The 27215-nt window shown below is 37.7% G+C and overlaps 1 protein-coding gene across 1 annotated transcript in view; it reads right to left on the bottom strand.

Annotated features, from left to right (window-relative positions):
* The window catches only part of Usp32 (ubiquitin specific peptidase 32), a 127109-nt gene that overhangs the window by 68088 nt on the left and 31806 nt on the right, over positions 1–27215 (bottom strand). The window contains exons 2-6 of the mRNA XM_005350446.2: positions 26932–27059; positions 17652–17757; positions 14808–14926; positions 9950–10109; positions 1813–1944 (exon numbers count right to left, since the gene is read on the bottom strand). Of these exons, the coding sequence (XP_005350503.1) occupies positions 1813–1944; positions 9950–10109; positions 14808–14926; positions 17652–17757; positions 26932–27059 (645 nt within the window). The remainder of the gene's footprint in view (positions 1–1812; positions 1945–9949; positions 10110–14807; positions 14927–17651; positions 17758–26931; positions 27060–27215) is intronic.

Consider the following 27215-nt stretch of genomic DNA (forward strand, 5'->3'; position numbering starts at 1 on the left):
TCTTACACACACACACAATACCTCCCTCTTCTCTCTCTCTTACACACACACAATACCTCCCTCTTCTCTCTCTCTTACACACACACAATACCTCCCTCTTCTCTCTCTCTCTTAGACACAAATACCTCCCTCTTTTCTCTCTTACACACATACACACACACACACACACACACGTTAAAAAGAAAGAAAAAAAAGAAATTCAGAGTGCCATGTACTCTAGCTCTACTAAGGAGTACTTCTGAAATATCCTAGGTAGTTAAAAAAATATAGATAATATGCTTCAAGATTTATCTAACTCTGTGTTTCGGTTTGAACAATAGAATACTAGGCATGGCGGTATAAGCCTATAATCCCAGTACATGGGAAATAGAGACAGGGGATTGAAGAGTTGAAGATCATTCTTAGATAGATGTTGAGTTTGAAATGATCTTGGGCCACATAAGAATGGGCTGGAGAAATGGCTCAGCAGTTAAGAGCACTGACTGCACTTCTAGAAGACTTGGGCTTGAATTCTAGCACCCACATCGTAGCTCCAGTCCTAGGGGATTTAATGCCCCCTTTGGCCTCTGTGGGCACCAGGTACATAAATGGTGCACATACATGCAGACAAAACACCCTTACATTGAAAATAAAAACAAAATAATAAAATTAGAAAGTTAAGTAATTTCAAGAAAAGTTCAAAAACTGGGGCTGGAGAGATAGCTTCGCTGTTTAGGGCACTTGTTGCTCTTACAGAAGACCCATATTTGCTTCTTAGCACTCACAGGATGGGTTACAACCATCTGTAACTTCAGTTTCAGAAGATCCCATGTCTTCCTCTGACTTCTGAGGGCCTCAGGCATGCACACGGTGCACAGGCAAAATTTATATAACACAAAACAACAGAATTTTAAAAAATAAAAAACTAAAATACTTTATAATCAGAAACAGAACCCAGATATTCAGATTCCAAATACAATGCTTATGTTGTCATCCAAAACTATATAATACATATATATGTATATTTAAATGTGTATATATAGTATATATAGATGTATATAGTTTTGTTTTGTTTTTTGAGACAGGGTTTTTCTACATAGCAGCTCTGGTTATCCTGGAATTCACTTTGTAGATCAGGCTGGCCTTGAATTCACAGAGATCCTCTCTAGCCTCCCAAGTGCTGGGATTGAAGGTATGTACCACTATAGCCCAACTTTCAGAGATATTCTATCTAGAAGCTGATATTCTCTTTTTCAGGGGAGGAAACAGCAGTGAAATCTTATGTGAATGAAAAATAAATGGTTAAGGAAGGGATAGATCACATGAGGAAACCGGGAGTTCTGGCCATGCAGTGGCCAACACCTTCTGCATGTCCTACTGCGACACTTCTTAGCAGAGCACTGTCATATTACTGACACTTGGTAAGGACATTGGGGTACAGAGAGCTAACTGGCTCATGTAAGATCACACAAGTAAAATATGAAGCTGAAGATCACAACATTAATAATCTTACTTTTCTCTTCACCACTACACAACTAAGCAAGGAAGTATTAAATCTACAGGAATATAGTTTGTCCGAGTTAAATTTTGTTTTGGTTTGAAATAAGACAGATTCAGTCTATTTACTTACCAAATGAATATTTGTCATGTTTTTATTTTTTAATTTTATTTATTTATTTTTTGAGACAGGGTTTCTTTGTGTAACAATTCTGGGTGTTCTGTAACTCACAGAGATCTACCTGTCTCTGCCTCCCAGTTGCTGGAATTAAAGGTATGCGCCACCACTAAGCTATTTTATTTTTGTTTGCTTGTTTTTTAAGGAACATTTCCTACCTTCACTCAGAGAAGGGCGAATAGGTGGTGAAACCAAAGGACCAAAGGTCTCTAAGTCAAAACGTCCAGTACGTGATTGAGCCTTCAGTAGCCAATAGCGTTTCTCCAGATCAATGATGTCTGACTCCTCCACTAAGAATCAAATCAAACAAGATTATAAACTCAGAATGCCCTTCTGAGCCATTAGTTTATCCAGATAATATGTGTTTTAAGGGCATATTTTCTCAATTCAACTACTAAAACCAATTATGCTAAAAACATACACTAAAAGATAAATTTATCATATTTAAAAACTAAGAAAATAAAGCCAAAATAGCAAAAATATGAGACTATAAAACTCATAGAAAAACAAACTCTTAATTTCCCATTAAGCAGACTTCTAAAATCTAACATACAAAATCATATATTATTGAACCATTCTAGTCATTTTCAACCTCCACCTTAGATGTAATTTTTTTTTTGTGCATATCTTCTCTTGTGGTTAGAAAGTAACCACCACAATGGTAGGGCCCACATTTAACTCACACAGTCAACACAATGCTCTAGGTAACGAACAGCAAAATACTGACAGGGTAAATATGAACACAGACAAACTCTAAACATGGTTACATTTTAAGTGCTTCTGCTTCCCTCCTAAGCAATTAAAATTTAGGAAGCATGTAGGTATTTTATTCTCAGCTAAACACAGTACTCAAGAGCTATCTTACTAAAATGTAATTCTGGGCTTGTCACTTTGGGGCCATAAAGAAGTATCAACTAGTGTCAGACTTACCCTCTGGTCATAAATGGCTACAAACAATTTACATAACTATACAAATCAAGCATTTCTAGAAACTAGAGAACACACAGTTCAGGGCTTCAATTCTGAGATCACTATCAGGTGAGCACTTCTATTGCTCAGTTATTGCCTGTGACTACTATCATCAAAGTGACAAAGGATAAGGAGTCTCAATATAGAGATTTCACTGTGTTAAGAATAGAGGACACTGGGGGCTCGAGAGATGGCTCAGTGGTTAAGAGCATTGACTGCTCTTCCAAAGGTCCTGAGTTCAATTCCCAGCAACCACATGGTGGCTCACAACCACCTGTAATGAGGTCTGGTGCCCTCTTCTGGCCTGCAGGCATACACACAGACAGAATATTGTATACACAATAAAAAAAAAAAAGAATAGAGGTCACTGCAGGGAGGCTGGGGTAGCTGAAAATTGGAGAGAAACGTATTAGAAACAAGTTACACAGAGAAAGAATTCCAGAAATCTGTACAGTTACATTGTTTTGGAAGCTAATTTGTGTTATACAGAGTGAAACTCACTGAAGCTTGTCTAGGAACTGAAAGCAGGAAAGTTCCCAGAGTGTAGACAAGCTGGGAGATACCACAGTACATCTACAACGTCTAGCATTGGGAAAAAGCAGGAAAGAGGCCAGCAGATGGCTCAGCAGGTAGAGGAACTTATCACCAAGTTTGACAACCTGAATCTGATTCAAATATCCACATGGTGGAAAGAGAGGAAGTCCTCTGACCTTCACACACACACACACACACACACACACACACACAAACACACACACACACACAACATGGCATGTACACACCATGCACGCATAAAAATATAAAAGAAAACATAGAAAAGTAGGAAAATGTGATACAAAACTAAGGTAGAAATTAACAAAAAGACCTAAAAATAAAAGACAAAGGAATTAGACGAGGCTTGAAAACCATGAGTTATAAATATCCAAAATTAATGGTTGTGGTGCACACCTTTAATTTCAGCACTAGGGAAAAAGAGAGACATGTGGACCTCTGAGTTCGAGGTCAGCTAGCCTGGTCTACAATTCCAGGAGAGCCAAGGCTACACAAAGAAACCCTGTCTTGAGAAACAAAACAAAACAAAGCAATTCAGAAATAAAGAAATATACTGAGGTAAGAAACGGCAACTATAAAACATAAACTAACTGGAACCATCTAAGATAAAAAATAACATTTAAGTTCAAAAACTACCCATTAGAGAACTCAGTAACAGCTTAGGAAGGAGACAAGAGGAGAAATGAGCAAAGCTGAACATAGGACCACAGAAATTATTCAAATGCAAGCACAATTAGAAAACAGACTGAACAACTCATTAGGACCAAAGTGATTATAAGATAATATTAAACATAAAACTGTGAAGGAACCAAACACAACAAAAGAAAATATTTGAGGGCTGGAAAGATGGCTCAGTGGTTAAGAGCATTGGCTGTTCTTCCAAAGGTCCTGAGTTCAGTTCCCAGCAACCACATGGGGGCTCACAACCATCTGTAATAAGATCTGGCGCCCTCTTCTGGCGTGCAAGCATATGTGCAGGCAGAATGTTGCATATATAATAAATAAATTAATCTTAAAAAAGAAAATATTAGAAATATTTGCAATTAAAAATTTTATTGGAGACAGAATCTTGGTATGTAGCTCAGACTGGCCTCAAACTAACAATGATCCTCCTTACTCAGTCTCTCAAGTGTTTTTTGTTTTGTCTTTGAGACAGGATCTCACTCAACAGCCCAGGCTGGCCTGAAATTCGTTATACAGATAAGCCTGGTCTCTAATTCATAGAGATCTACTTGCTTCAGTCAGCCAAATGTGGGCATTACTGGTTCTATGTGGCTCTGAAAATTTTTTAAATTTGGTGAGAACTAATCCCCATACCTAACCACACTAACGCAAGATATTACTGATAATGGAAAAAAAAAATCATGGCTGGGATGCGGTACACATGCCTAGCAGATGTGAGGCCCCGAGTCAGATCCTTAGCACAGCAAGAGAGAGAGGGAAGAAGGAAAAGGATCTTTAAGATCAGGTCGGACATAGTGGCACATACTGCTAATCCCAATATTTGGGAAGTAGTTGCAGGCAGATCTATGAGTTCCAAGACAGCTGGGGCTAGAGAGAAACTCTTGGGGTTAGGGAAATAGGGGATAACAACAAGAATAGGACAAACATTATAAACAAAACAAAGGAAATAAATATATTCAGATAAAAGGGAGCAAGAAGTAAAAAAGACAAACTACTAAAAACAAAACTGCCAATCTCAATAATATATACTGCCAAAACTGTACTAAAAATACAGGAAATACAAGGGCTTTGTGAAGCAACACAGTATTCAACAACAACAGAATTGCATAAAAAGGAATAAACAGAAGAAAAACATACTAGTTGGAATTCACATCTATAGAAAAGAATATGTAACAACAAACAAAAAAAACAGACAAATAAACAAAGAACCCAGGAAACATTCAGGCTCTTACTGCCACAGAGATCCTATCAACAACCTTAGGAGATTATTTCAGTACGAATTTGGCTGCAGCTTTTTGTTGAGGATGTCATTGAAACTGCTAGATTCTGAAACTAAGATAATTACTATGTGTTGCAGAGGTGGTATTAATTTCTAGGGAATGTCCACAGGCCTCAAATTATTTACTGCTGGCCTCTTTAGAAAACGCTTGGTAAATCTTTTAATTAAGTCTTTGAAACATCAAACATAAGCTGTGATGTAAAAAAACAAAAAAAAACACTGGGACTTTGCAATCATGAGTTAAGAGACAGAGTTTAAGATTTGAGATTTCACAATTCTGACGTCCTGAAATGATAAGATTGCAAGGCCTTTTTCTGTTTTATATAAATTTTTTAAAAGTAGAGTAAAGGCAGCAATTTGCCACATACCCTTATCCTCATAAACTTTGTGACACCTCCCACCAGAGTAGTACATCGTATAATTGCTGAACACACACTGACACGATTTCAAGTAAAGTCCGTAATTTACATGATTTGTATTAGAGGTCATTCTTGATGTTGTGTATTACTGGTCTGGACAAGTGACTTATTATCTACTATTGTAGTATCACAAAGTAACTTCATACTTCCCTAAAAAAAACTTCTGTGTTCTTCCTTCCTATTCACCCTTCCTCCCCATTAGTTCCTGGCTAACTGCTGATATTTTATTGTTGTTGTTTTATTTTTCAAGACAGGGTGCAGCCCTAGCTGTCCTGAAACTCAGAGATCTGACTATCTCTTGAGTGCTAGAATTAAACCACCACCACCTAGCTTACTGTTGATCTTTTTTACTCCTTTTTTTTTTAAGCTTTTAGAGCATTTTTAATTGAGAGACTGAGTAGATAATCTTTTCGTTTGGGGTTTCTTCAAATTCAAATCTGAAAAGTTTTCTCTCAGGTTTGTCTGGTTTCTCTACCTCCACTAGCCTTTCCTGAAAGCTCAGCATCTGTTCTTAAGATTGAAGACATGACATCCTATATTCCTTCACATCACCTAGGAAGAGTCACTCACTCATATGGAACTCAGCTTTGCTTTCTAGTGGTTTTGTTGGACCCTAGAGTCCAATCACCGAGGAGGAGTGGCCCCAAGAGACCATCTCTCACACCACAGCTGATGTAAGAACATGAGGATTTTATTAATTCTGTCATGACAAGGTCTTTCAGTATTAGAGAGGCCAGAAAGACCCCGAATGGCTGGTACAGGCTATTTTTAAAGCAAAAAAACACAGAAGCAAGGGGGGTGTCTAGGGGTTGTTCTTTAACTTTTATGATTGGCTTATTCAAAAGGGCTATTACCAATAATTGGCTTGAGAGCTGTTGCCAGATTAGATGAGGTAAGGGGAAACATCTGAGGGTCACTTTGCCCCTTTCCCAGGGACTGGGTCAAAACTGACTTTGGGCCATTCTAATCAATCTCACCTCACAGAGGCTCCAGCTCTAGAAGTTCTTTAATGTCAGAATGATCCTCATGAAAAAGACCAGGCTCAATATTCAAGTATTTTATATAGTAACACACTTCTCTAGTGTTTTGAGGAGACAACCTGCTCTCAGAAGCAATGGCCTCTGACGTTTACTTAGAACAGCTAGAAGTCTTATGTCATTATGAACAAGTAAGAGGATGGTGAAGGAGACATGATTTAATTGGGGGTCTATGGTTTACAGTCACTGAAATATACTTCCCCTACAAGAAGGCTCTAATATGAGATGTGGCAAGGGACTAGAAGACACTGATGTTTAGAATCTTAAGGAGATGGATGTAGCTCAGGGGTAGAGGACTTTTCTAGCACAGTATTCTAGGCTTAGTCTCTATGTAGCAAAAACAATAAAAAAAACAACACAAAGGTAAGATACACAGCAATTAAAAAAGAAGTATGGGGCCTTAAATAAAAACCAAGGAAAAGGTTAACATCTATTATTTTGTTTTGTGTGACAAGTTCTGCGATATATCCCAAGGCCTTATGCCATTGAAATAAGATCAATGACAATAATGACAAATAAACAGTGTTTTTTTTTTAAAGACAATATAATTTTGCACTAGGGGTGGTGGTGCCACATAGCTTCAATCCCAGCACTCAGGAGGCTGAATTTGAGCCAGCGCGGTCTACAGAGTAAGTTCCAGGATAGCCAGGCTACACAGAGTAAGCCATGTCTCAAAATAAAAACAAAAACAAAACACTACAAAAACAAAACAAAACAAAACAGAACAACCCCCAACCAACCAACCAAACAGGAACTTAAAAAAAAAAGAGGAGGGTCTTGGACATATGTTTCAGTGATAAAAATGTGTGTTCAGCAAATAGGAAAATTTAGGTTCATACCATAGTGTTTGGCTAGGACTTTCTTTTAGTACAGAACGAGGTAAAAACAGATTGTGTGGGAAAACTTATCTTTCCATAATTTTGAATTTTAATCAGTTTCTGCAAACTCCAAAGATATGTGTGCTAAGTAAGTATGAACAAGAGCCGGGCGGTGGTGACACACACCTTTAATCCCAGCACTTGGGAGGCAGAGGCAGGTGGATCTCAGTGAGTTCGAGGCCTGCCTGGTCTACAAGAGCTAGTTCCAGGACAGGCTCCAAAGCTACAGAGAAACCCTGTCTCGAAAAACCAACCAAACAAACAAAAAGTATGAACAAGAAAAGGTTATTACAAGAAAAGCAAAAATGCCCAAGGTTTGGCCTTTAAGGTAGAATCATCTCCCGAGACTTTGTTGTTTGTTTTGTTTGAGATAAGATCTTAGTTTATACCCCTGGCTAGCCTGGTACTCTCTATACAGACCAGGTCTGTCTCAAACTTACCACAATCTACCAGCCTCAGACTTCTGAGAGTGGGGGTTTTAGGTATGTGCCACCAATCATGGCACTCAAAATCTTTTTTTTTCAAGATTTATTTATTTATTTATTCATTCATTTATTATGCATGGAACATTCTGTCTCTATGTCTACCTGCAGTCCAAAAGAGGGCACAAGATCCCATTACAATGGATGTGAGCTATAATGTGGTTGCTGAAAATTGAACTCAGAACATCTGGAAGAAAATGCCCTACATTTAGGTTTACCTCAAGCCCAATAGTATGGAGGTATTTTTCTCTTGGATGACTTTGGTTTTTGTCAAGTTGACATATAACTAGCCAGTATAGGTCCTATGATTGAGAAGAGATGGCACAGACAACAAATAAGTTGCTTCAAATAATTATAACATAGGGTAAAATGTAAGTTCAAAAAAGAGGGACACATAAAGTTATTTAAAAAACCCCAGAGCGGGCTGGAGAGATGGCTCAGAGCTTAAGAGCATTGCCCGCTCTTCCAAAGGTCCTGAGTTCAATTCCCAGCAACCACATGGTGGCTCACAGCCATCTGTAATGGGGTCTGGTGCCCTCTTCTGGCCATCAGGCATACACACAGAGACAGAATATTGTATACATAATAAATAAACAAATATTAAAAAAAAACAAAACAGAGAGGGTCTGGAGAGATAGCCCAATGGCTAAGAGCACTTACTACTCTTGCAGAGAACCCTGATTCAGTTCTCAGCACCCACATAGTGGCATCCATCTCTAACTCCTATGCCTCTTCTGACTCTGTACATATGTGGCACATATATATACACTCATACATACACACAAAATAAAATTAAAAATTAAGAAACTCAGAGAAAGTAGATTTCTGATAGGACTGCAATAAAAAGTTTCATTTAAAGAAGGGGCACAGGCTAGAGATAGCTAAGTTGGTGCAAGCATGAGGACCAGAGTTCAAACTCCTGAAATCGTATTTTAAAAAGCCAGGTGGATGGTGGTGGCACACACCTATAACCAGCACTTGGAAAGCAAAGGCAGGCAAGTTCAAGGTGAGCCTGGTCTACACAGAAAAATACTGTTCAAATTAAAAAAAAAAAAGTAGGTGGGGAGATGTCATTTAAGTTTTCAGGATTTAATAGGCAAGAAAAAAGGAATCTTAGTGTCAGGAAAGAGCAAGAGCAGAGTGTTTTTTTCTTCTTCTTGTTTTTGTTTCCTTTTTTGTTTTGTTTTTGGTAAGTACTAAAAAGAACATATTAGAATATATTTAGTTATACTATTGTATAACTGAATAGTGTCTCTCAAAAATTTGTGATCTACTGGAACTTTAGAATGTGGTCTTTTTTTGGCAAAAAGGGTGCCTGAAGAAATAACAAATTTATTATCAGCTTGAAATGAAGTTATGGATTTAGTCTGGGCCTTAAATTCAATGACAAATCCAAGGTACACAAAAAGCTGGAAGTAGTGAAATATGACTATTAATTTCAGCAGTTGAGAAGTAGAGCTGGGAGAATAAAAAATTCAGTGTTGGGGAGGAGACAGAAATCTTTAATAAATAAATAATTAAAAAAAATTCAGTGTTACCCTTGGCTATATATTTGAGGTCAGCTTATTTAGAGTATGTGAAAAAAGAAAAGAACTTAGAGATAGAGAAGGCACATGAAAACCAAAGCAGATATGATGCAGCTACAAGCCAAGGAATGCTTGGGTTACTGAAGGTAGAAAGAAAAATGAGTTCTTCCTCGACCAGGGACAGCGCTCTATCAATACCTTCGTTTCAGCCACTGGAGCTCCTGGAGACTAGATTTCTCGTTTTAGGTTATGAATTGTGGTAATCTATGACAAACAGTTGTGGAAACTAATACAGCTGTATTAAGGACAATTAGTAAAGGGCTATATTTTCTACGCTCCACCATCTCTTTCCATTATAACTGGAAGAAGAAAGCAGTGACAAAAACCTTTCCATCTTTATGAGCATATTCTGCCAGTATCAGTCAATTATATCAAAGGTAAAAGCAAACAATATAGTGTCACTACTTACAATGTGTGACTCCAGCCAGAGTTTGGTAGAAAGTAGGCGTGTCACTGTCATCAGTGAGGGTCACATATACACCCCCAGACAGCAGCCAGCGAGAAAAAGTAAAAGCATCTTTGTTTAGAAGAAGCCAATTTCTAAATTTTTCATAGTTCACCTTTTCACCCTGAAATTAAAATAAGAAAACAGGTTTAGTACAATTTTAGGTATAGTACTTAGAGCCTAAACAGCCTGGAACTTATCAGTGGCTGACATTTTCCCATTTACATCTAAACTCAGGGCTGCCTAAACATCATCAGATATAGGTATTTGGGAAGCAAACTGCTTTTTGGAAAACAAACAGCTGCACTTGAGTTAAAATCTATGTGCTAACGTTAGTAAATTATTATCAATTCATTAATGCAGTCAACTTACAATAGTAAACATTAAAGCCGGGAATGGTGGCACTCAGGAGGCAGGCAGATATCTGAGTTCAAGGCCAGCCTCATCTACAAAGTAAGTTCCTGGAAAGTCAGGGCTACCCAGAGAAACCCTGTCTTGAAAAACCAAAACAAGAAAAAAAACAAAATAATAAAAAAAACCCTACACTTTATTTGCTAAGGTATATCCTAAAACCAATAGGCTATATTTATATCTGTTTGATATTTAATAAATCTAGTGCTGGAGAAATGGCACAGGCTGCTCAAGCAAAGGATCAGTTCCAAGCACCTACATGATGGCTCACAAAATTCTTAACTCCAGTTTCAGGAAGACCAACACCTTCTGGCTCTTCAGGAACCAGGCACGTATGTGTAGCAAATACATATATGTAGGCAAAAGAAGCATACACATAAACTAAAAACCATAAAAAATGTGTTTCTTGGGCTAGAGAGATGGCTTAGTGGTTAAGAGCACTGGCTGCCCTTCCTGAGTTCAATTCCCAGCAATCACATGATGGCTCACAACCATCTGTAATAAGATCTGGCACCCTCTTCTGGCCTTCAGGCACACATGCAGAAAGAACATTATACATGCTAAATATATGTCTTTTAAAAAATGTGTTTCCCTTACTCTTAAAAATTATAATTATACATTTTCACTTATCCCTCATCTTTTGCATTTTGTAATCTAAATTAGTACATATTTAACTAAAGTTGCCTAAATTAAAACACTTGAAACAATTATCTAGAAGTCATTTCTAAAATAGACAATCAGGATCTCAAAAGTCAATTAGAGTTTATAAACAAACAAGTTAGACAGACTTCGTAGTGTAGGCATTTAATCCCAGCACTCAAGAGACAGAGGCAAGAGGATCTCTGTGAATTTGAGGCCAGACTGGTCTACATAGCAAGGATAGGTCCTTGGACAGTCAAAGCTACATAATAAGACCCTATCTCAACAACCCCCCCCCAAAGGAACAAGTTCATTTCCACTTTTTGCTTTCCTTTTTAAAAGAACTATTTGAAAATTTCATACAAGTTATACAATGAAATATTCATCTCTACCTCCCCATCTCACTCCTCTAAGTTCCTCTAAACCCCCTCCACACATACTCCTCTCAACTTCATGTCTTTTACAAGTATTTGTTTTACCAAATCTCTAAAGAAAAAAAAAGTATCTAGGTTAAACAAGACTGTGCTGAAACTGATCTCTAGGTCAAGCTTTGCTTCGACAATAGCTCTTAAGTTTAGTAAGAACTAGATTATTTCTCTGAGAAAAAGAAAAAACTCACTGGAAATACAACAAAGACTGGCATTCAGGGGCCTAGCAACTCCAATCCTAATAGAAATGCTGAAGGATATAAAACAATTTCTGCACTGTTGAATAGGATCCTCCTAAGTACAATGTGCTTAACCTACTAGCTTGAAAACACTTAGCATCAATGCAATGCAAACTATGGAGACAACACTGACAGTCTTGTTTCAAATTTGAGACATGGACACAAGAAGACACTGCAAACATGTTGGGGATTAAGGATTTTATCATCCTATTCTTACTCTAACCATGTTTGTCTAAAAATAAAGGAGTATAAATTCAACACTTTTTACACCATTAACTCTTAAGATACTGGGATAAATCTTAAAAGTTGTGGAATCATTTATTACAACTAGCTTTTTAAAAAATGGTTATGATTTTATGAATTTATGAATTCTGTACTTGGTTTTCTTTCCTTTTTCCTATACCTAAAAACTCCTGAACTCTATAAAAATATGTTTGTTACTAGGCTGTATGACAGCTTACAGCCATTAGGTATCTTCACTAAATAACCATTACAAGTTTGATAGTAACGATTAATTTCAAGCCCATCTGCCAAATACTGGGGAAGAAAGAAGGCTGAAGGCTGAGTTGATCACCAATGATCGTCTAGTCAATCATGGCTATATAACTAAATTTTTACAAAAACCAAAAGGGGGGGCTGGAGAGATGGCTCAGAGGTTAAGAGCACTGTCTGCTCTTCCAGAGGTCCTGAGTTCAATTCCCAGCAACCACATGGTGGCTCCAAACCATCTGTGATGAGATCTGGTGCCCTCCTCTGGCATATGGGTATAAATGGAGGCAAAAAGTTGTGTGCATAACAAATAAATAAATCTTAAAAAAAAAAAAAACCAAAAGGGGGTGCTCGAGAGATGCAGTTAAGAGTACACATCACTCTTCCAAAGGACCAGAGTTCAATTCCTAGCACCCACATCAGGTGGCTCATAACTGCCTGTAACAGATCCAATGACTGCAGCCTGAGAGCACCTATGCGCTCGCTCTAAATGAGGTTATAACCTCCAATGGTGGTTTGAATGAGATAGCCTCCATAGCATATACAAGTATGAATACTTGAATACTTTGAATACTTGCTCACCAGTTGATGAAACTGTCTGGGAAAGATTAGGAGGTGTGGCCTTGTAAGAAAGGGGTATCATATGGGGTGGGCTCTGAGGCTTCAAAAACCTCTCACCATTTCCATTCTCTCATATAGTGTTTTGTGGATCAAGATAAGAGCCTTAAACTGTTCCTGCCTCTAGCTTTTGTTCCACAACCATGAACTCCAACCTCTGAAACTAAGCTCAACTAAACACTTCTCAACAAGTTGCCTTGGTCATGGTTTTTTGCTTCAGCAATAAAAAAGTAACTAACAGACATTCTCAATGCCCCAATAATCCCACTTTGATTCTTACTATTCCACTGCTAATTCTAGTCCAACTAAATGAACCTTATTGCTTCTTTGACAGAGAAAAACACACTTCCACCTCAGCGTCTTTACTGTACTCTCTTCAGGGAGGTAGGTATCCTTATGAATATAAATCCTTGCTTGAGTTTCACTTTATGACAGAATTTCACAGTTATCCCACACATAAGAGAACACTTAGCTGCTTTCTCCCCACCAGCACCTACCTCTTATTCTACTTAATTTCCTTAGAGCACTAATTACCACCTAAAGCATATGCTACTGTCAATAATCTTTTTAAAAAGATTTATTTATTATGTATACAATGTTCCTCCTGCATGTACACCTCTATGCCAGAAGAGGGCACCAGACCTCATTACAGATGGTTATGAGCATTATGTGGTTTCTGGGAATTGAACTCAGGATCTCTGGAAGAACAGTCAGTGTTCTTAACCTCTAAGCCATCTCTCCAGCCCTACTGTCAATAATTTTAAGGGACAGGTGGCCAATCACTTTTAGTTCCCATCAGCAAAATAAGAATGACTGAATAAGCCTTATTTAAATGTAAAACTATTATCACTTTCTCTGAAAAAAAGAATAGAATATTAATACATTTGCTATCTTCGTGAAATCCATTAATTCAATTTGCAAAGACTTTTTTTCTGACCAGCAATTTTTGTTACTAGGAAGAAACAAAGTGTACCCCAATTTATATTGAAGTACTAAAATACTATTACAGTAACTTCAAGTAAGTATGCCAGAACCAAAATATAGAAGTTTATTCTGTAGTACTGAACACATGAAAATGCTAAATAGATCTAGTGTACATCTATAATTTCTGCAGGAGCCTGCATGTGCAACAGTGTCAGTGTATCTGTGTGGGAGTGTGTAGTATTATAGTGTAAGTATAAATAAGTAATTGTCTTTATAGTAGAATTGAGGATTTTTCTTTTAGTTTTAGTTTACTATTACTAAATTAAGATTATGTATATGAGTATGTGCCTATGAGGGTAGGTGCCCCCACAGAGCAAAGTGCCTGATTCTCTGGAGCTGTGAAGTTGTGAACCACTCAAATTGGGAACCAGGACTCAAACTAGGGTTCTCTGGAAGAGTAGCATGCATTCTTAACCACTGAGCTATCTCTTCAGTCCCAGAATCGAGGATTTTCTAGTTCACAAACACAGCAGCAATGAGAGACATAAACTCTTGGGTTTTTTTTTGTTTGTTTGTTTGTTTGTTTTGTTTGGTTTGTTTGTTTTGTTTGGTCCTTCTGAGACAGGGTTTCTCTGTGTTCTCTGTTTAACAGTCTTAGCTGTCCTGGAATTCACTTTGTAGATCAGACTGGCCTCAAAATCACAGAGCTCCACCTGCCTTTGCCTCCCAAGTGCAGAGATTAAAGGTAAGTGCCATCACACCCATTTGAGACATAAAACTCTTGAATTTCACTTTATCTGACAGATTTTCCGAGCTATCTTAAAAAGAGCAGCACTTACCTCCGCCCTATCAACATTTCTTCCCTTATTCCACTTTATTTTCTTGTAGAATTATTAGATAATATGAATACTCTTTATTGAGCACAGCACATAAAGGAGTTGAAACATTAATCATTGGATATAAAAATACCAAGAATCCTCTGTGCGCAAGCATCCATCATAGCCATATTTACCACAAACTAAGAGTTAACACTACATCAACAAGAAGAAATAAAATATAAATCTTTAAGTATACCTCTGAGAAACACTTCCTAATTGTATCTGGGACTTTACCATCCACCACATGGAGCATTCTTTCCATTTCTTCCCGTACGACATAGCTCCCAGATTCACTTGAAAAAAGACTAAAAATATCTAAGAGAAAGAAAAATAAGTTAATCTTAGCATACATCAAGTACAGTTAGTAGAAGCAGGAAAAGAAGAGAAAGACATAATTTACTGCATTTTATGAGTACAACTTATTACTATTGTTGTCATCTTCATTATCCTCTTCCTCCTGCTCTTCTTTTTGAGAGAGTCTTGCTCTGCAGTCTTGGCTGGGTTAGTACTATGTAGCCCAGGCTGGTCTTGAATTTATAATACTCCTGCCTCAGCCTCCTGAGAGCTATAACTACAAGTGTGTGCAACCATGCCTGTCTGTATAAATTACTGTTCAAAATAATTGTGTTGTTTTTTTTCATATATATGATTAATACCAAGTCCTAGCAAAGACTGGAAGAAACAAGATCAAACCACCATCTGGCCTCATTCACATATTATAAAAGATCCTGGCCTGGGGTGGTGGCACATGCCTTTAATCCCAGCACTGTGGAGGCAAAAACAAAAAAATCAAACAACAAGCAAAAAAGAAAAAAAGAAAGAAAAAAAATGGGGCCAGGTGGTGGTTCCAGGACAATCAGGACTGTTACACAAAGAAACCCTGTCCCAAAAAAATATTAATGAGTATACAAATAAATGTAACCATTCTGGATTTGCCAAAATCTAGAAAAAGTAAAGATATGTCAGAAACTCTAATTCTCAACAATCCCATTTTAACTTTTAGAAATGTTGATACTTGTGCACAAAATGCGGTGTGTTCACTCAACTATTGTTTGTAAGAGCAAAAATTAGAAACAAAATAAACATTTACTGAGAAAACAAACTGAGATGTATGAGTACAGATAATGCAATACCATATAGCAGTTAAACAGAATAGGTACTTCAAGATGAATAAGCATTAAATAAAATGATATTCAGAAAAAAGGCCAAACTCTTGAAGATATGCTTACAGATATAAATATAAGACATAAAAATGTTCAAAAGGTGAAAGAGGTCATTACATTTTTGAGAGCACTCATCTCTAAGAAAGGCAGCAATACTGGGATTTTGAAAAGATGTAAGAATTATCCATCACATTTCCTTTTTGTTCTTAGAGATGGGGTGTCATGCCAGCAGGGTGCCACACACCTTTAGTCAGCACTTGGGAGGGAGAGGAGGTGGACCTCTGAATTTGAGGCTAGCCTAGCCTTCAGAGTGAGTTCCAGGACAGGTAGGGATTCACAGAGAAACCTGTCTCAAAAAAACCCAAAACAACCAACAAAACAAAACAAAAAAGTCAGGGTGTCTTACAGCCTTCCAACTTGCTATGTAGTTGAGGATAACCCTGGAGTACTACTGATCCTCTTGCCTCTATCTCTCAAGTGCTGGAATCATAGGGATGTGCTGGCAAACAGAGCAAACTGTTTCCTTTCTTAAAAAAGACATCAAGATGTGTAACACAGATGACAGAATTCCCCCCGCCCCCCAAGATAGGGTCTCTCTCTGTAACAGCTCTGGCTGTCCTAGAACTAGCTCTTGTTGATTTGCCTGTCTCTGCCTCCCAGGTGCTGGGATTAAAGGCATGAGCCACCACTGCCTGACTCAAATGTGTTTTAAATATATGAATATATATTTTAAAGATATTTACATGTATGTGTGTGTGCGCGCGCGTGCACATATGGGATATACCTACAAGAGGACAGAAGAGGATGTCAGATCCTTCAGGACTGAAGTTACTCATGACATGGGTGCTGAAACCAAACTCACGTCCTTTGGAAGAGTAATACAAGCTCTTAACTGCTGAACCAACTCTCCAACCCCTCAGTAAAATATTTGTAAGCCTTATCTATGTTTTTAGCATGAATCAGTCATCACTTGACTTCCTTTCCTTGTAAAGTAAGGCTAGATTATACAGAAATTTGCATTTTGTTTATCCATCCAGATAGGCCCCGAGTTTAATTCCCAGCACCAAAAATAAGTGAATAAAAACAAAAGCGAAAGTGGCTGCACTATCATTTTACACTCCCCAAAGCAAAGGACAGCTGCTGTGGAATATATTTTAAGATGTGTTACACTCGTTTATGCTGTGGAACATTTGTTTTAATGATGTAAAGATGTGTTGCATTCTTTTATGTTGCATTTGTTTAACTCTATAAAGCTGTGATACTGTGCCTGTCTAAAAAAGCCTGATTGGTCTAATAAAAAACTGAGCAGCTAATAGCAAGGGAGGAGAAAGGATAGGCAGGGCTGGCAGGCAGAGAGAATGATAAGTAAGAAGAGAAATCTGGGAAGAAAGAATGAAGGAGCAAGAGAACAAGGAGAGGGCAACAGGGGCCAGACACCCAACCACAGAACTAGCTAAGCAGTAAAAGTGAAAGTAAGATATACAGAAGAAAATGAAAAAGTCTAGAAGCAAAAGGTTGATGGGATAATTTAAGTTAAGGAAAGCTAGCTAGAAATAACCCAAGCTAAGCCTGTGTGTGTATTTATTTGGGAGTTGGGTGATGGGCCCCACAAAAAGAGTAAAGAGTAAAAACAACCAACAACAGACTGCAATTTTTATAGATGTTGACACTGCTATTATATTTTAAAATGTGATGTGGTATCTCAGTGGTTTTAGTTGACTTTGATGACTAGCTACACTGAACAGTTTTGAAGTGCTTATTTATTGGTCAGCTGTGTGTCTTTGGAGAAATAGCCATTACAATCTTTGCCTTTTAGATTTTTCAGTAAATTATTCTGCACATAGGATATTATTATAACCTAAGATAAAAGAACTTACATTTTGCTTTCTCTTCATCTTTGCCTCTTGTAAGGAGAACAAGTCCAACTATTAAGTTATTGAAGTGTAGCCCTTTGGATGTTCCACCAAAAGAACAGTAAATCACCTGAAGAAAAAAACGTGAGAAAGCCAACCTTAGAGATGCTTCAGTTATCAAGGACAGGAGGTGTCATCATTCTTAACTAAACTTTGTCTCCATCTTCTGATTAGTTTTAGTGAAATGATAATGATTCTCTCTTCTTCTGTACCTTATTACAACACTCAGCTGATATGTCCACCTACTCTAACACACGCACACATTTCAGGATGACACAACTGACCACTTACTTTGTTTTGGATCCTTATCGAGGTCCAAAAGGTGGGAGTGGGGGGAGGGAGATGACTTCCTTTAAAGCGGCAATAATTTGATAAAGAATTTATGCAGTTATAGAGTATCCTTTAACTTCGACTACACTTATACATTTATTATTGTGATTACAAAGAACAACATTCCCTAATTTTCAGAATTCTAAAGAAATCACAAAAAATTATTAACAGAAATTTGTTACATTATTTATAATAGAATAAAAACTAGACATAAAAGAAACTTATTCAAAATTATTACAAATTGCTTATTCATTATTAAAAATTTTTACTCAAAAATTATGTATGGGGGTTGGAGAGATGGCTCAGAGGTTAAGAGCACTAGCTGCTCTTCCAGAGGTTCTGAGTTCAATTCCCAGCATCCACATAGTGGCTCACAACCAATTATAATGAGATCTGGTGCCCTCTTCTTTGTTGAAGTAATACAGAACACTGCATACATAATAGATAGATATAGATAGATAGATAGATAGATAGATAGATAGATAGATAGATAGATAGATAGATAGATATTTAAAAAATTATGGCTGGGCAGTGATGGTGCACAACTTTAATCCCAGTACTCGAGAGGTAGAGGCAGACAGATCTCTGTGAGTTTGAGGAGGCCAGCCTGGTCTAAAAGAGCTAGTTCCAGGACAGCTAGAACTGTTACGTAGAGAAACCCTGTCTCAAAAAAACCAAAGTACTGGGGGCTGGAGAGATGAGATGGCTCAGTGGTTAAGAGCACTGACTGCTCTTCCAGAGGTCCTGAGTTCAATTCCCAGCAACCATATGGTGGCTCACAACCATCTGTAATGACAACCTGGCACCCCCTTCTGGCTTGCTGGCACATATGGAAGGAATGCTGTGCACATACTAAATAAATAAATAAATATTTTTTTTTAAAAAAAAAACCAAAGTACATGCATACAGACAGACAGACACATACACACAGTATGGTCTAGTGAGACAACTCAGTGTTTAAGGGAGCTCACCCCTAAGTCTGACATCCTAAATTCAATCCCTTAAACCCACAAGGTAAAATGAAAGAAACAACTTTTGCAAGTTTTCTTGATCTTCACCATGTACATCATGGCATGGACACACACGTAAAATAAACAAGGGCTAGGCATAGTGTTGCATGTCTATAATCCAAAATGATCAGCAAACAGAGGGGAGTACATCTTTATGAGTTTCAAGGCTAGCCTGGTCTATATAGTGAGTTCTAGGTCAACCAGAGCTATACAGTGAGACACCGTCTCAAAACAAAATAAAAGGTGTAAGACATGGCTTGGTGGTACAGGCCTATAATCTCCGCTACTTGGGATATAAATTCATGGCTATTGCTTCAGAAAATACTTTTCCTGAGTAAACTTTAATATACCTTTTAAAGCACCTGACTAAAAGTCAGCAGGACTTGGTTGGGGAATATATTTTAGTTGATAAAGCACTGTTTTGGCATGTGCAAGGCTCTGGGCTCAATCCCTAATCTTGAAGGAAAACAAAAGTAAATAGTCAGTGGCATCAAGTTAATGTCTTCAAAACTTAAACTTTATGTAATATTCATAAGGACAAATACTTTCCATTTAAAATTTGGATGAACATGTGGTCCATCAATTCATCTTTATCTACAAAAACATTTTCCAGGCAAACAATCGTTAGCAAATACTTTTTATTTTGCAAATATTATTCTATTAAATTTAGTTTCTCAGGCAAATTTGGGAGATCTGAATTTCTTAATGAAGAAATGATTTTTCCAGGAAATATCTAATCAATAGTAAGTTTTGGGTGGACATAGTTGTGTGAGGGAACCTAGGGGAAAACCAAGCACTATTATTCCACTAAAGGAACAACAATAAAATAATGCCTAATGACATTCTGCTACACCTATATATCAGAGTCCTCACTGAGCCATCATTAGAGAAGCCTCTTCCTACAGAAAATAAAAACTACAAAGACACACAACTGAAAAATGAGCGGAGATTGAGAGATCTTGTAACATTCAATCCTAAATGGGATGTATTCATCAAATCCTTCCCCTCATGGCTCAGGGAATTCTGCAAAAGAGGAGGCTGGAAAGATTGTAAGAGCCAGAGGGGATGGATGATAAGAAGAAAACAGTATCTTCCAGACAAAACAGGACTTGTGGTAGTTTGAATGTATTGGCCCCTATAATTTCATAGGAAGTGGCACTATTAGAAGGGATAGCTTCCTTGGTATGGCCTTGTTGGAAGACATATGTCACTGTGGGGGGCAGGTTCTGACCAAAAAAAGACAAAGAGGACTAGCTGGGAGACAGAAGGGATCAGTAAGAACAGCAGGGGATAAGAGAGGATAATGGGGAATGAATGATCAAAATACATACATTATATATGTATATGAAATTTAAGAACAAAATCTGTTATTGCATATAGTTAATATACACTAATAAAACTATTAAAAATAAACATACAAACCTAATGAGAAAATGCACCACGCTAACTTGATGAATTAGCCAGTTGGTGGGACAAACGTCTTTAATCCCAGCACTTGGGAGGCACAGGCAGGTGGATCTCTGAGTTCGAGGCCAGCCTGGTCTACAAAGTGACTTCCAGGATGGCTAGTGTTACATGAGGAAACTCTGCCCCCACCAAAAAAAGAAAAGAAAAGAAAAAGAAAAAAGAAAAGCTAACTTGATGAATTTAGTGTTACCTACAAGATACTTCTGGGCTTGTCTGAGGGAATATTTCCAAAGAGGTCTAACTGAACAGGGAAGAGCCACCCTGGAGGTGATCTGCACATACTACAAACTAGAGACTGGTAATTATAGAAAGAAAAAGGAAAACTGAGCACCAGTATTCACGTCTCTCTGCCTACTGACTGAAGACACAATGTGAATGGCGCTCTCATATTCCTGCTACCATGTTTTCTCCACCCTAATGACCAGGACTTCCTCCAATTATAAAACCAAGATAAAACTTCTCCTTAAGTTGCTTCTTATCAGGTATTTGGGCACATCAACATAAAAGTAACTAATACTGTCACTAATGGCAAACAGTTCAAGGATATTAAATGAATACCTTACTGTGCTTCAAATATATGGCTTCGTAAGAGCTTAGTATTTGTTCCAAGGAATTATTACAAAATCAGTCTTGACCTTCAGAAAGTAGATGGGAAGGGGAATATGCAATGAAAATTAGTAGTAGGAATTTTACTTCAGCTAAAACAACAAAACTTGGGGGGCGGTGGCGGGGAGGAGGCGGAAATCCTCAATAAATAAATAAATTTAAAAAAACAAAAATAAAAAAATAAAAAAAACAAAAAAAAAACAAAAAAAAAAATAAAACAACAAAACTTTTACTTCCTTCCTTTCTTCCTTCTTTCTTTCCACCGCCCCGCCAAAACCCTTTTTAATAGATAGCATCAGTAAAAAGAAGTTGCTACTGGTTTCTCTGGGATATAAAACAAAAGGATCCTCAAACACATTTAAATGAGGAATTCCAATATCCAAAACAATGTCTTAAGTATTCCAATCCCGACCCAATGAGAACCAGGAACCAAAGGAACTTTGGCTGGACAACAGCAAACTATACTGCATATGGTTTCAACTGTCTTACTGTACCAAAAGCCATACACCTTACAGAAAACACAGGTTATCAAACCATAAAGTTCAGATGTGGACTAAGTTATAAAAAGTACATAAAACTTAATACATGCACACCCAGCACATGCATATGCGCACATACACACGCACACGCACAAGTAAAATAAAAATAGTAGTAGTTGTAGTAATAAAAGACCTCTGAAATTTTGGCATGGTAGCATATGCCTGAATCCCAGCACTCTGAAAATAAAGGATCAGTAGTAGTTCAAGATCACTCCTTGTTACATAGTAAGTCTGAGGCCTTGTTTCAAGCAACTAAAAGCTAGCCAACTGCTACCACCATACAAACAAACTCCCACAGATACATATTATCTTCTTCATCTCATTAATAATGCTCCCAGTTCCAAAAGAAAATTAGGTTACTTTCTTAAGTTTCCACAAGCCCAAGACAGAAAAATACCTCACCTAACTAATAGCATACAATTCCCCTACCTTCTCTCTCGTGCCAAAATTGGGAGGTTTTGCCAATAAGGCAACCTGCTCTAATTACTAAGCCACGCCCTTAGTACTCTTATTTTCCTAAATGTAAAATTCATTGTAAGCAAGAGCCATATAGTCAAAGACTTTCCCATTTAAGCAAGTATTAAACAAACTACGGCACACTATAATTATTACCTCGACCCGTCCTTGCAAAGTAAAAGGTAGGCAAGTTCAGACCAAGTTTTTTTTTTAAATAGATACGAGCTCATACTGTAACCTAGAATCTTCAGTACCTTGTACTGAACTATACACTGTTATCACTCAGCTATTAAATAAATATGGAAAAGAGGAAAAGCAAAACTTGATAAACCCTATGAGAGTATTAAACATTGTTATCAACAGTTTCACTTTGCTAATGCTTCACTCATCACAAAACAAAAAATAGTAAGTATCTTCAGACACATTCTACATGTAACTTCCAGGAACTAGGATCTAGGAATCTTTAGAAGATATTATGTAGTTTATCACAGATACTACAGTCCCAAGAGAATGGGACAAATTTCCATTTCTTTTTTTTTTAATCTATTTATTTATTATGCATACAGTATTCTTGGTATTCTGTCTGCATGTATGCCTGCAGGCCAGAAGAGGGCACCAGAACTCATTACAGATGGTTGTGAGCCACCATGTGGTTGCTGGGAACTGACCTTAGGAAGGGCAGGCAGCTTTCTTAACCACTGAGCCATCTCTCCAGCCCCTCAAATTTCCATTTCTTCCTGACCTCTTCTGTTTTCCTTCCCCCTATATCTCCTCCTTGGATACAGACAAATTCAAGAAGTGTGTGGCACAGTAGGCATCTCTGACAGGACTGAAAATAGGAGCTCCAGAGAAAAGAAAATTCATGTGAACACTAAGGGGAGAAAGAAGCAGGAAAACTGTTCTTTGTAACTTCTGGGTCTGCCTAACCCTAAAAGACAAATCAGTCTGAACTAAAATTGAGTCTAAGACTAGTCGCTGTAGGATAAATCCAAACAGGGCTGTATAGGCTTTAAAAAGGTAACTGACATTGTAAAATAAGCAAGAGAAGACAAGTACAAAGCTTTATCCTAAGTCCACTGTCATTATTATCTGATATATTTACAGTTACATCTCAAGACTCAGAGTCTCTGAACATTACAAATGTCTAGACTGTAATCCAAAATTCCTCATTATAGAAGACCAAGAAAATATCTACTCAATTAGAAAATAACAACCAGTAAGTATCAAACCGTGACACAAATATTATAGGTATTAGACAAGAACTTTAAGGAAGAGCATATCATAAAACTTGATTTTATGATATTTTCATTATAAAAATGCACAAAGAAATAAATTACTCTCAAAATAAAAAGACAGAAAGTATCATATAAATAAAGATATAAAGGGTCATACAGAAATCTTACAATATAAATAAAATATCTACCACCAAGCTTAAATCTAGTAATTTAGATTTCCCAATCACCTAATTTTAATGGTAGCCAGGCCTTGTAATAGCCAATTATTTATTTATTTATTTGTTTATTTTTGTGTGCATTGGTGTTTTCCCATGGGTGTCAGATCCCCTGGAACTAGAATTACAGACAGTTGTTAGCTGCCAGGTGGGTGCTGGGAACTGAATGCTGGTTGGTGCTCTTAACCACCGAGCCATCTCTCCAGCCCCATTTAGTTTTTAAATTTTATTTAGTTTTATTTATTTATTTTTTTTTTTGGTTATAGCCAATTATTAACACAGTGCTATCTATTTTAACCAGATGGTCAGAAAAGTACCCTAATATCAGATCGCTGAGTTGAGTTCCAGACACTTATGAACTCTCAGATTAGTCCTGGAAATCAAGCCTGGATTCCCTGGAAAGGCAGTCAATGCTCTTAACCAATGAGCCACCTTTTTAGCCCCATATTTTTTTTTCTTTTCCTGGCCTAGAACTTACTATGTTTTCAGGATGATGTCGAACTAAGAAAAATCTGTCTGCCTCTGCCTTCCAAGTGCTGGGATTAAAGGCTGTGCTGGTTAATTTTTACATCAACCTGACACAAGCTAGAGTTATCTGAGAAGAGGGAACCTCAATTGAGAAAAATGTTTTCATAAAATCTCAGGCTGCGCCAGGGAGTGGTGGCACGCGCCTTGAATCCCAAGGCGTGGGAGGCAGAGGTAGGCGGAGCTCCATGAGAGTTCATGGCCAGCCTGGTCTAGATCTGGGACTTGCTCCAAAGTTACAAAGAAACTGTAGTCTTGGAGCCTGTCCTGGAACTCGCTCTGTAGACCAGGCTGGCCTTGAACTTACAGAGACCCACCTGCCCCAGCCTCCCAAGTGCTGACTATTTTCTTAATTAGTGATTGATGCAGAAGGGCCCAGCCATTGTGGGTGGTGCCATCCCTGGGCTGGTAGTAGTGGATTCTCTAAGAAGCTAAAATTACAAAACTCTTAGGGAATACATGAGTAAATCTTTGCAATCTTAGGAAAAGCACTGGTTTCTTAAAAAAGAAAAGGAACAGCACAAGTGATAAATGGACTTTGCCAAATTTAAGTTTGTGACTCAAAAGGCACCAGGAAGTAATGAGAAACCATAAAGAGTGAGAGAAACTGTCTGCAAGCCACGTATCTTATAAAAGGGGCTATATCTAATCTTAAAATTCAATGAAAAGACAACCCAATTTAAAAAGTGACTTTAGGTAAATAAGAATGTGTACAGATAGATGTTTATATACAATCCAAGGAGATATAATACTGTGATCTAAATTGTTCCTAGCAACATGAAACAGTTCTGACTGACTTTAAGTACAGGAGCAGAGAGGGGGGAAAAAAGGCTGAAGAGTCTTTGAATTTAAAAGCATTTTCTAAGCCGGGCGATGGTGGCGCACGCCTTTAATCCCAGCACTCGGGAGGCAGAGGCAGGCGGATCTCTGTGAGTTCGAGACCAGCCTGGTCTACAGAGCTAGTGCCAGGACAGGCTCCAAAGCCACAGAGAAACCCTGTCTTGAAAAACCAAAAAAAAAAAAAAAAAAAAAAAAAAGCATTTTCTATAAATCACTATGACGACCTTCATTATTTTATTTTTTGAGACAGGGCCTCACTGTGTAGGCCTGGTTGGCCTTGTCACAAAGATTCACTTGCCTCTGCCTGTCTAGTGCTAAGATTAAAGGTGCACACCAGAATACCTGGGCTATGTCCCTTTTTCTAATTGGTAGATAATATCATAGTATTAAATTGCTTGTTATATCTTGAAATAAAAAATAAATTCAACATTTTTTGTACTATAACAGTACTTAAGATAAACTTATTAAGGGAAAACAAGAATATGAGAAATAGCCAGGCAGCAGCGGAGAACACCTTTAATCCCAGTACTTGGGAGGCAGAAGCAGGTGGATCTCTGTGAGTTCGAGGCCAGCTTGGTCTACAGAATGAGTTCCAGGACAGGCTCCAAAGCTACACAGAGAAACCCTGTTTGGGGGGGGGGGAATAAAAAATAAATAAAAACCTGCTAAAAACAATAAAAAAATAGAGAATTAGGGCTCATATTTAATATTAAGCTTAAAATTTCTATCATAATCTTGTTTTATAAATTTTACTCTTAGTCATACTCAGAATAACAATACATCTGTGCATGTTACTACAAAATAATAAACATTATTTTTAGAAAAAGAATGCTTTCAAACTCAGCATATTTTATTTAAAGATTTTGGTACAATTTAAATAAGAATTTAAGTTCCAATAAGCTTCTATTTCACTTACAGGTTTAATTTTACAGACTCAACTCCATTCAATAAAAATTTATAAAACATACAACATAAAAAGTTAATGTCAGAGATGATATTTAAAATAAGGAGGAAATCATATTAACAGTTTATAATTATATATCAGTTGCAAAATCAAAAATGCAAACCTGTGGGTCTTCAGTGTTCCCATTCAAACTTTAAGAATACAGCACATCTAAACTAGGACCTGTTTCCTACTCAGCAAGAAAAATAACTGTGAGGAAGATGAAATCTTGTTTCAAATTTTTAAACTTTATGTGAACTGATGTAAAGGTGTCAGACCCCCTGGAACTAGGGTTACAGAGAGTTGTGAGCTGCCTTCTGGGTCCTGCGAATTCAATCTGGATCCTCTGGAAGAACAGGCAGTGCCATTAACCACTGAGCCATCTCTCCAGTCCAAAGATGAAATATTTTAAGATACTCCTGCAAAATTTTTTTAAATATTTATTTATTTATTATGTATACAATATTCTGTTGTGTATCTGCCTGCAGGCCAGAAGACGGCATCAGATCTCATTGCAGATGGTTGTGGGCCACCATGTGGTTGCTGGGAATTGAACTCAGGACCTTTGGAAGAGCAGGCAATGCTCTTAACCTCTGAGCCACCTCTCCAGCCCACTCCTGCAAAAATTTAAAAGCAAATAGACAAGAACACAGGGAGGTAAGCTGAAGCTTATAAACCAAGCTTTTAGGTAATGAAGGCATGAGGACAAGGAGTTCAAGGCAAGCCTCAGCTATACCATGAGTTGGAAGCCAGTCTGAGCTATATGACAGACCCTGTCTCAAAACATTTAATAACAGAAAAAGAATTAAAATAGGGTGCTGGAAAGATGGCTCAGCAGTTAAGAGCCCTGATATTCTTCCAAAGGACCTGGGTTCAATTCCCAGCATCCACATGGTGGCTCACAGCCATCCAAAACTCTCCTCTGTGTACTGCACATACATGGCGCATAGTGAACAGGCAGACAAAACATCCATACACATAAGAATAAATAATTATTAAAAAATTGAAAAAAATACTTTGAAAAAGAAATTTAAACTGGTAGGGAACTATGAGAGGAACCAAGCAACATAAAGATTACCTCAGCAACTTTAGGAGGCACTCCATCCCCAAGCACTTCCCTGATGAAGCAGTGCTGACTCATGTAATATGAGAGTCCACAGGTCCTCTTGAAGGCATCTTTGAGTCGTTTCAGCTCTATATCTGTGACTAGAATTCGGAAACAGAAGATAGGTAAGAAACCAGGAAGGAAAAGACTTTCAAAACATAGCTCCGCCGGGCGATGGTGGCGCACGCTTTTAATCCCAGCACTCGGGAGGCAGAGGCAGGCGGATCTCTGTGAGTTCGAGACCAGCCTGGTCTACA

Source organism: Microtus ochrogaster, chromosome 7 (genome assembly GCF_000317375.1).
Source record: "Microtus ochrogaster isolate Prairie Vole_2 chromosome 7, MicOch1.0, whole genome shotgun sequence".
Lineage (NCBI taxonomy): Eukaryota > Metazoa > Chordata > Mammalia > Rodentia > Cricetidae > Microtus > Microtus ochrogaster.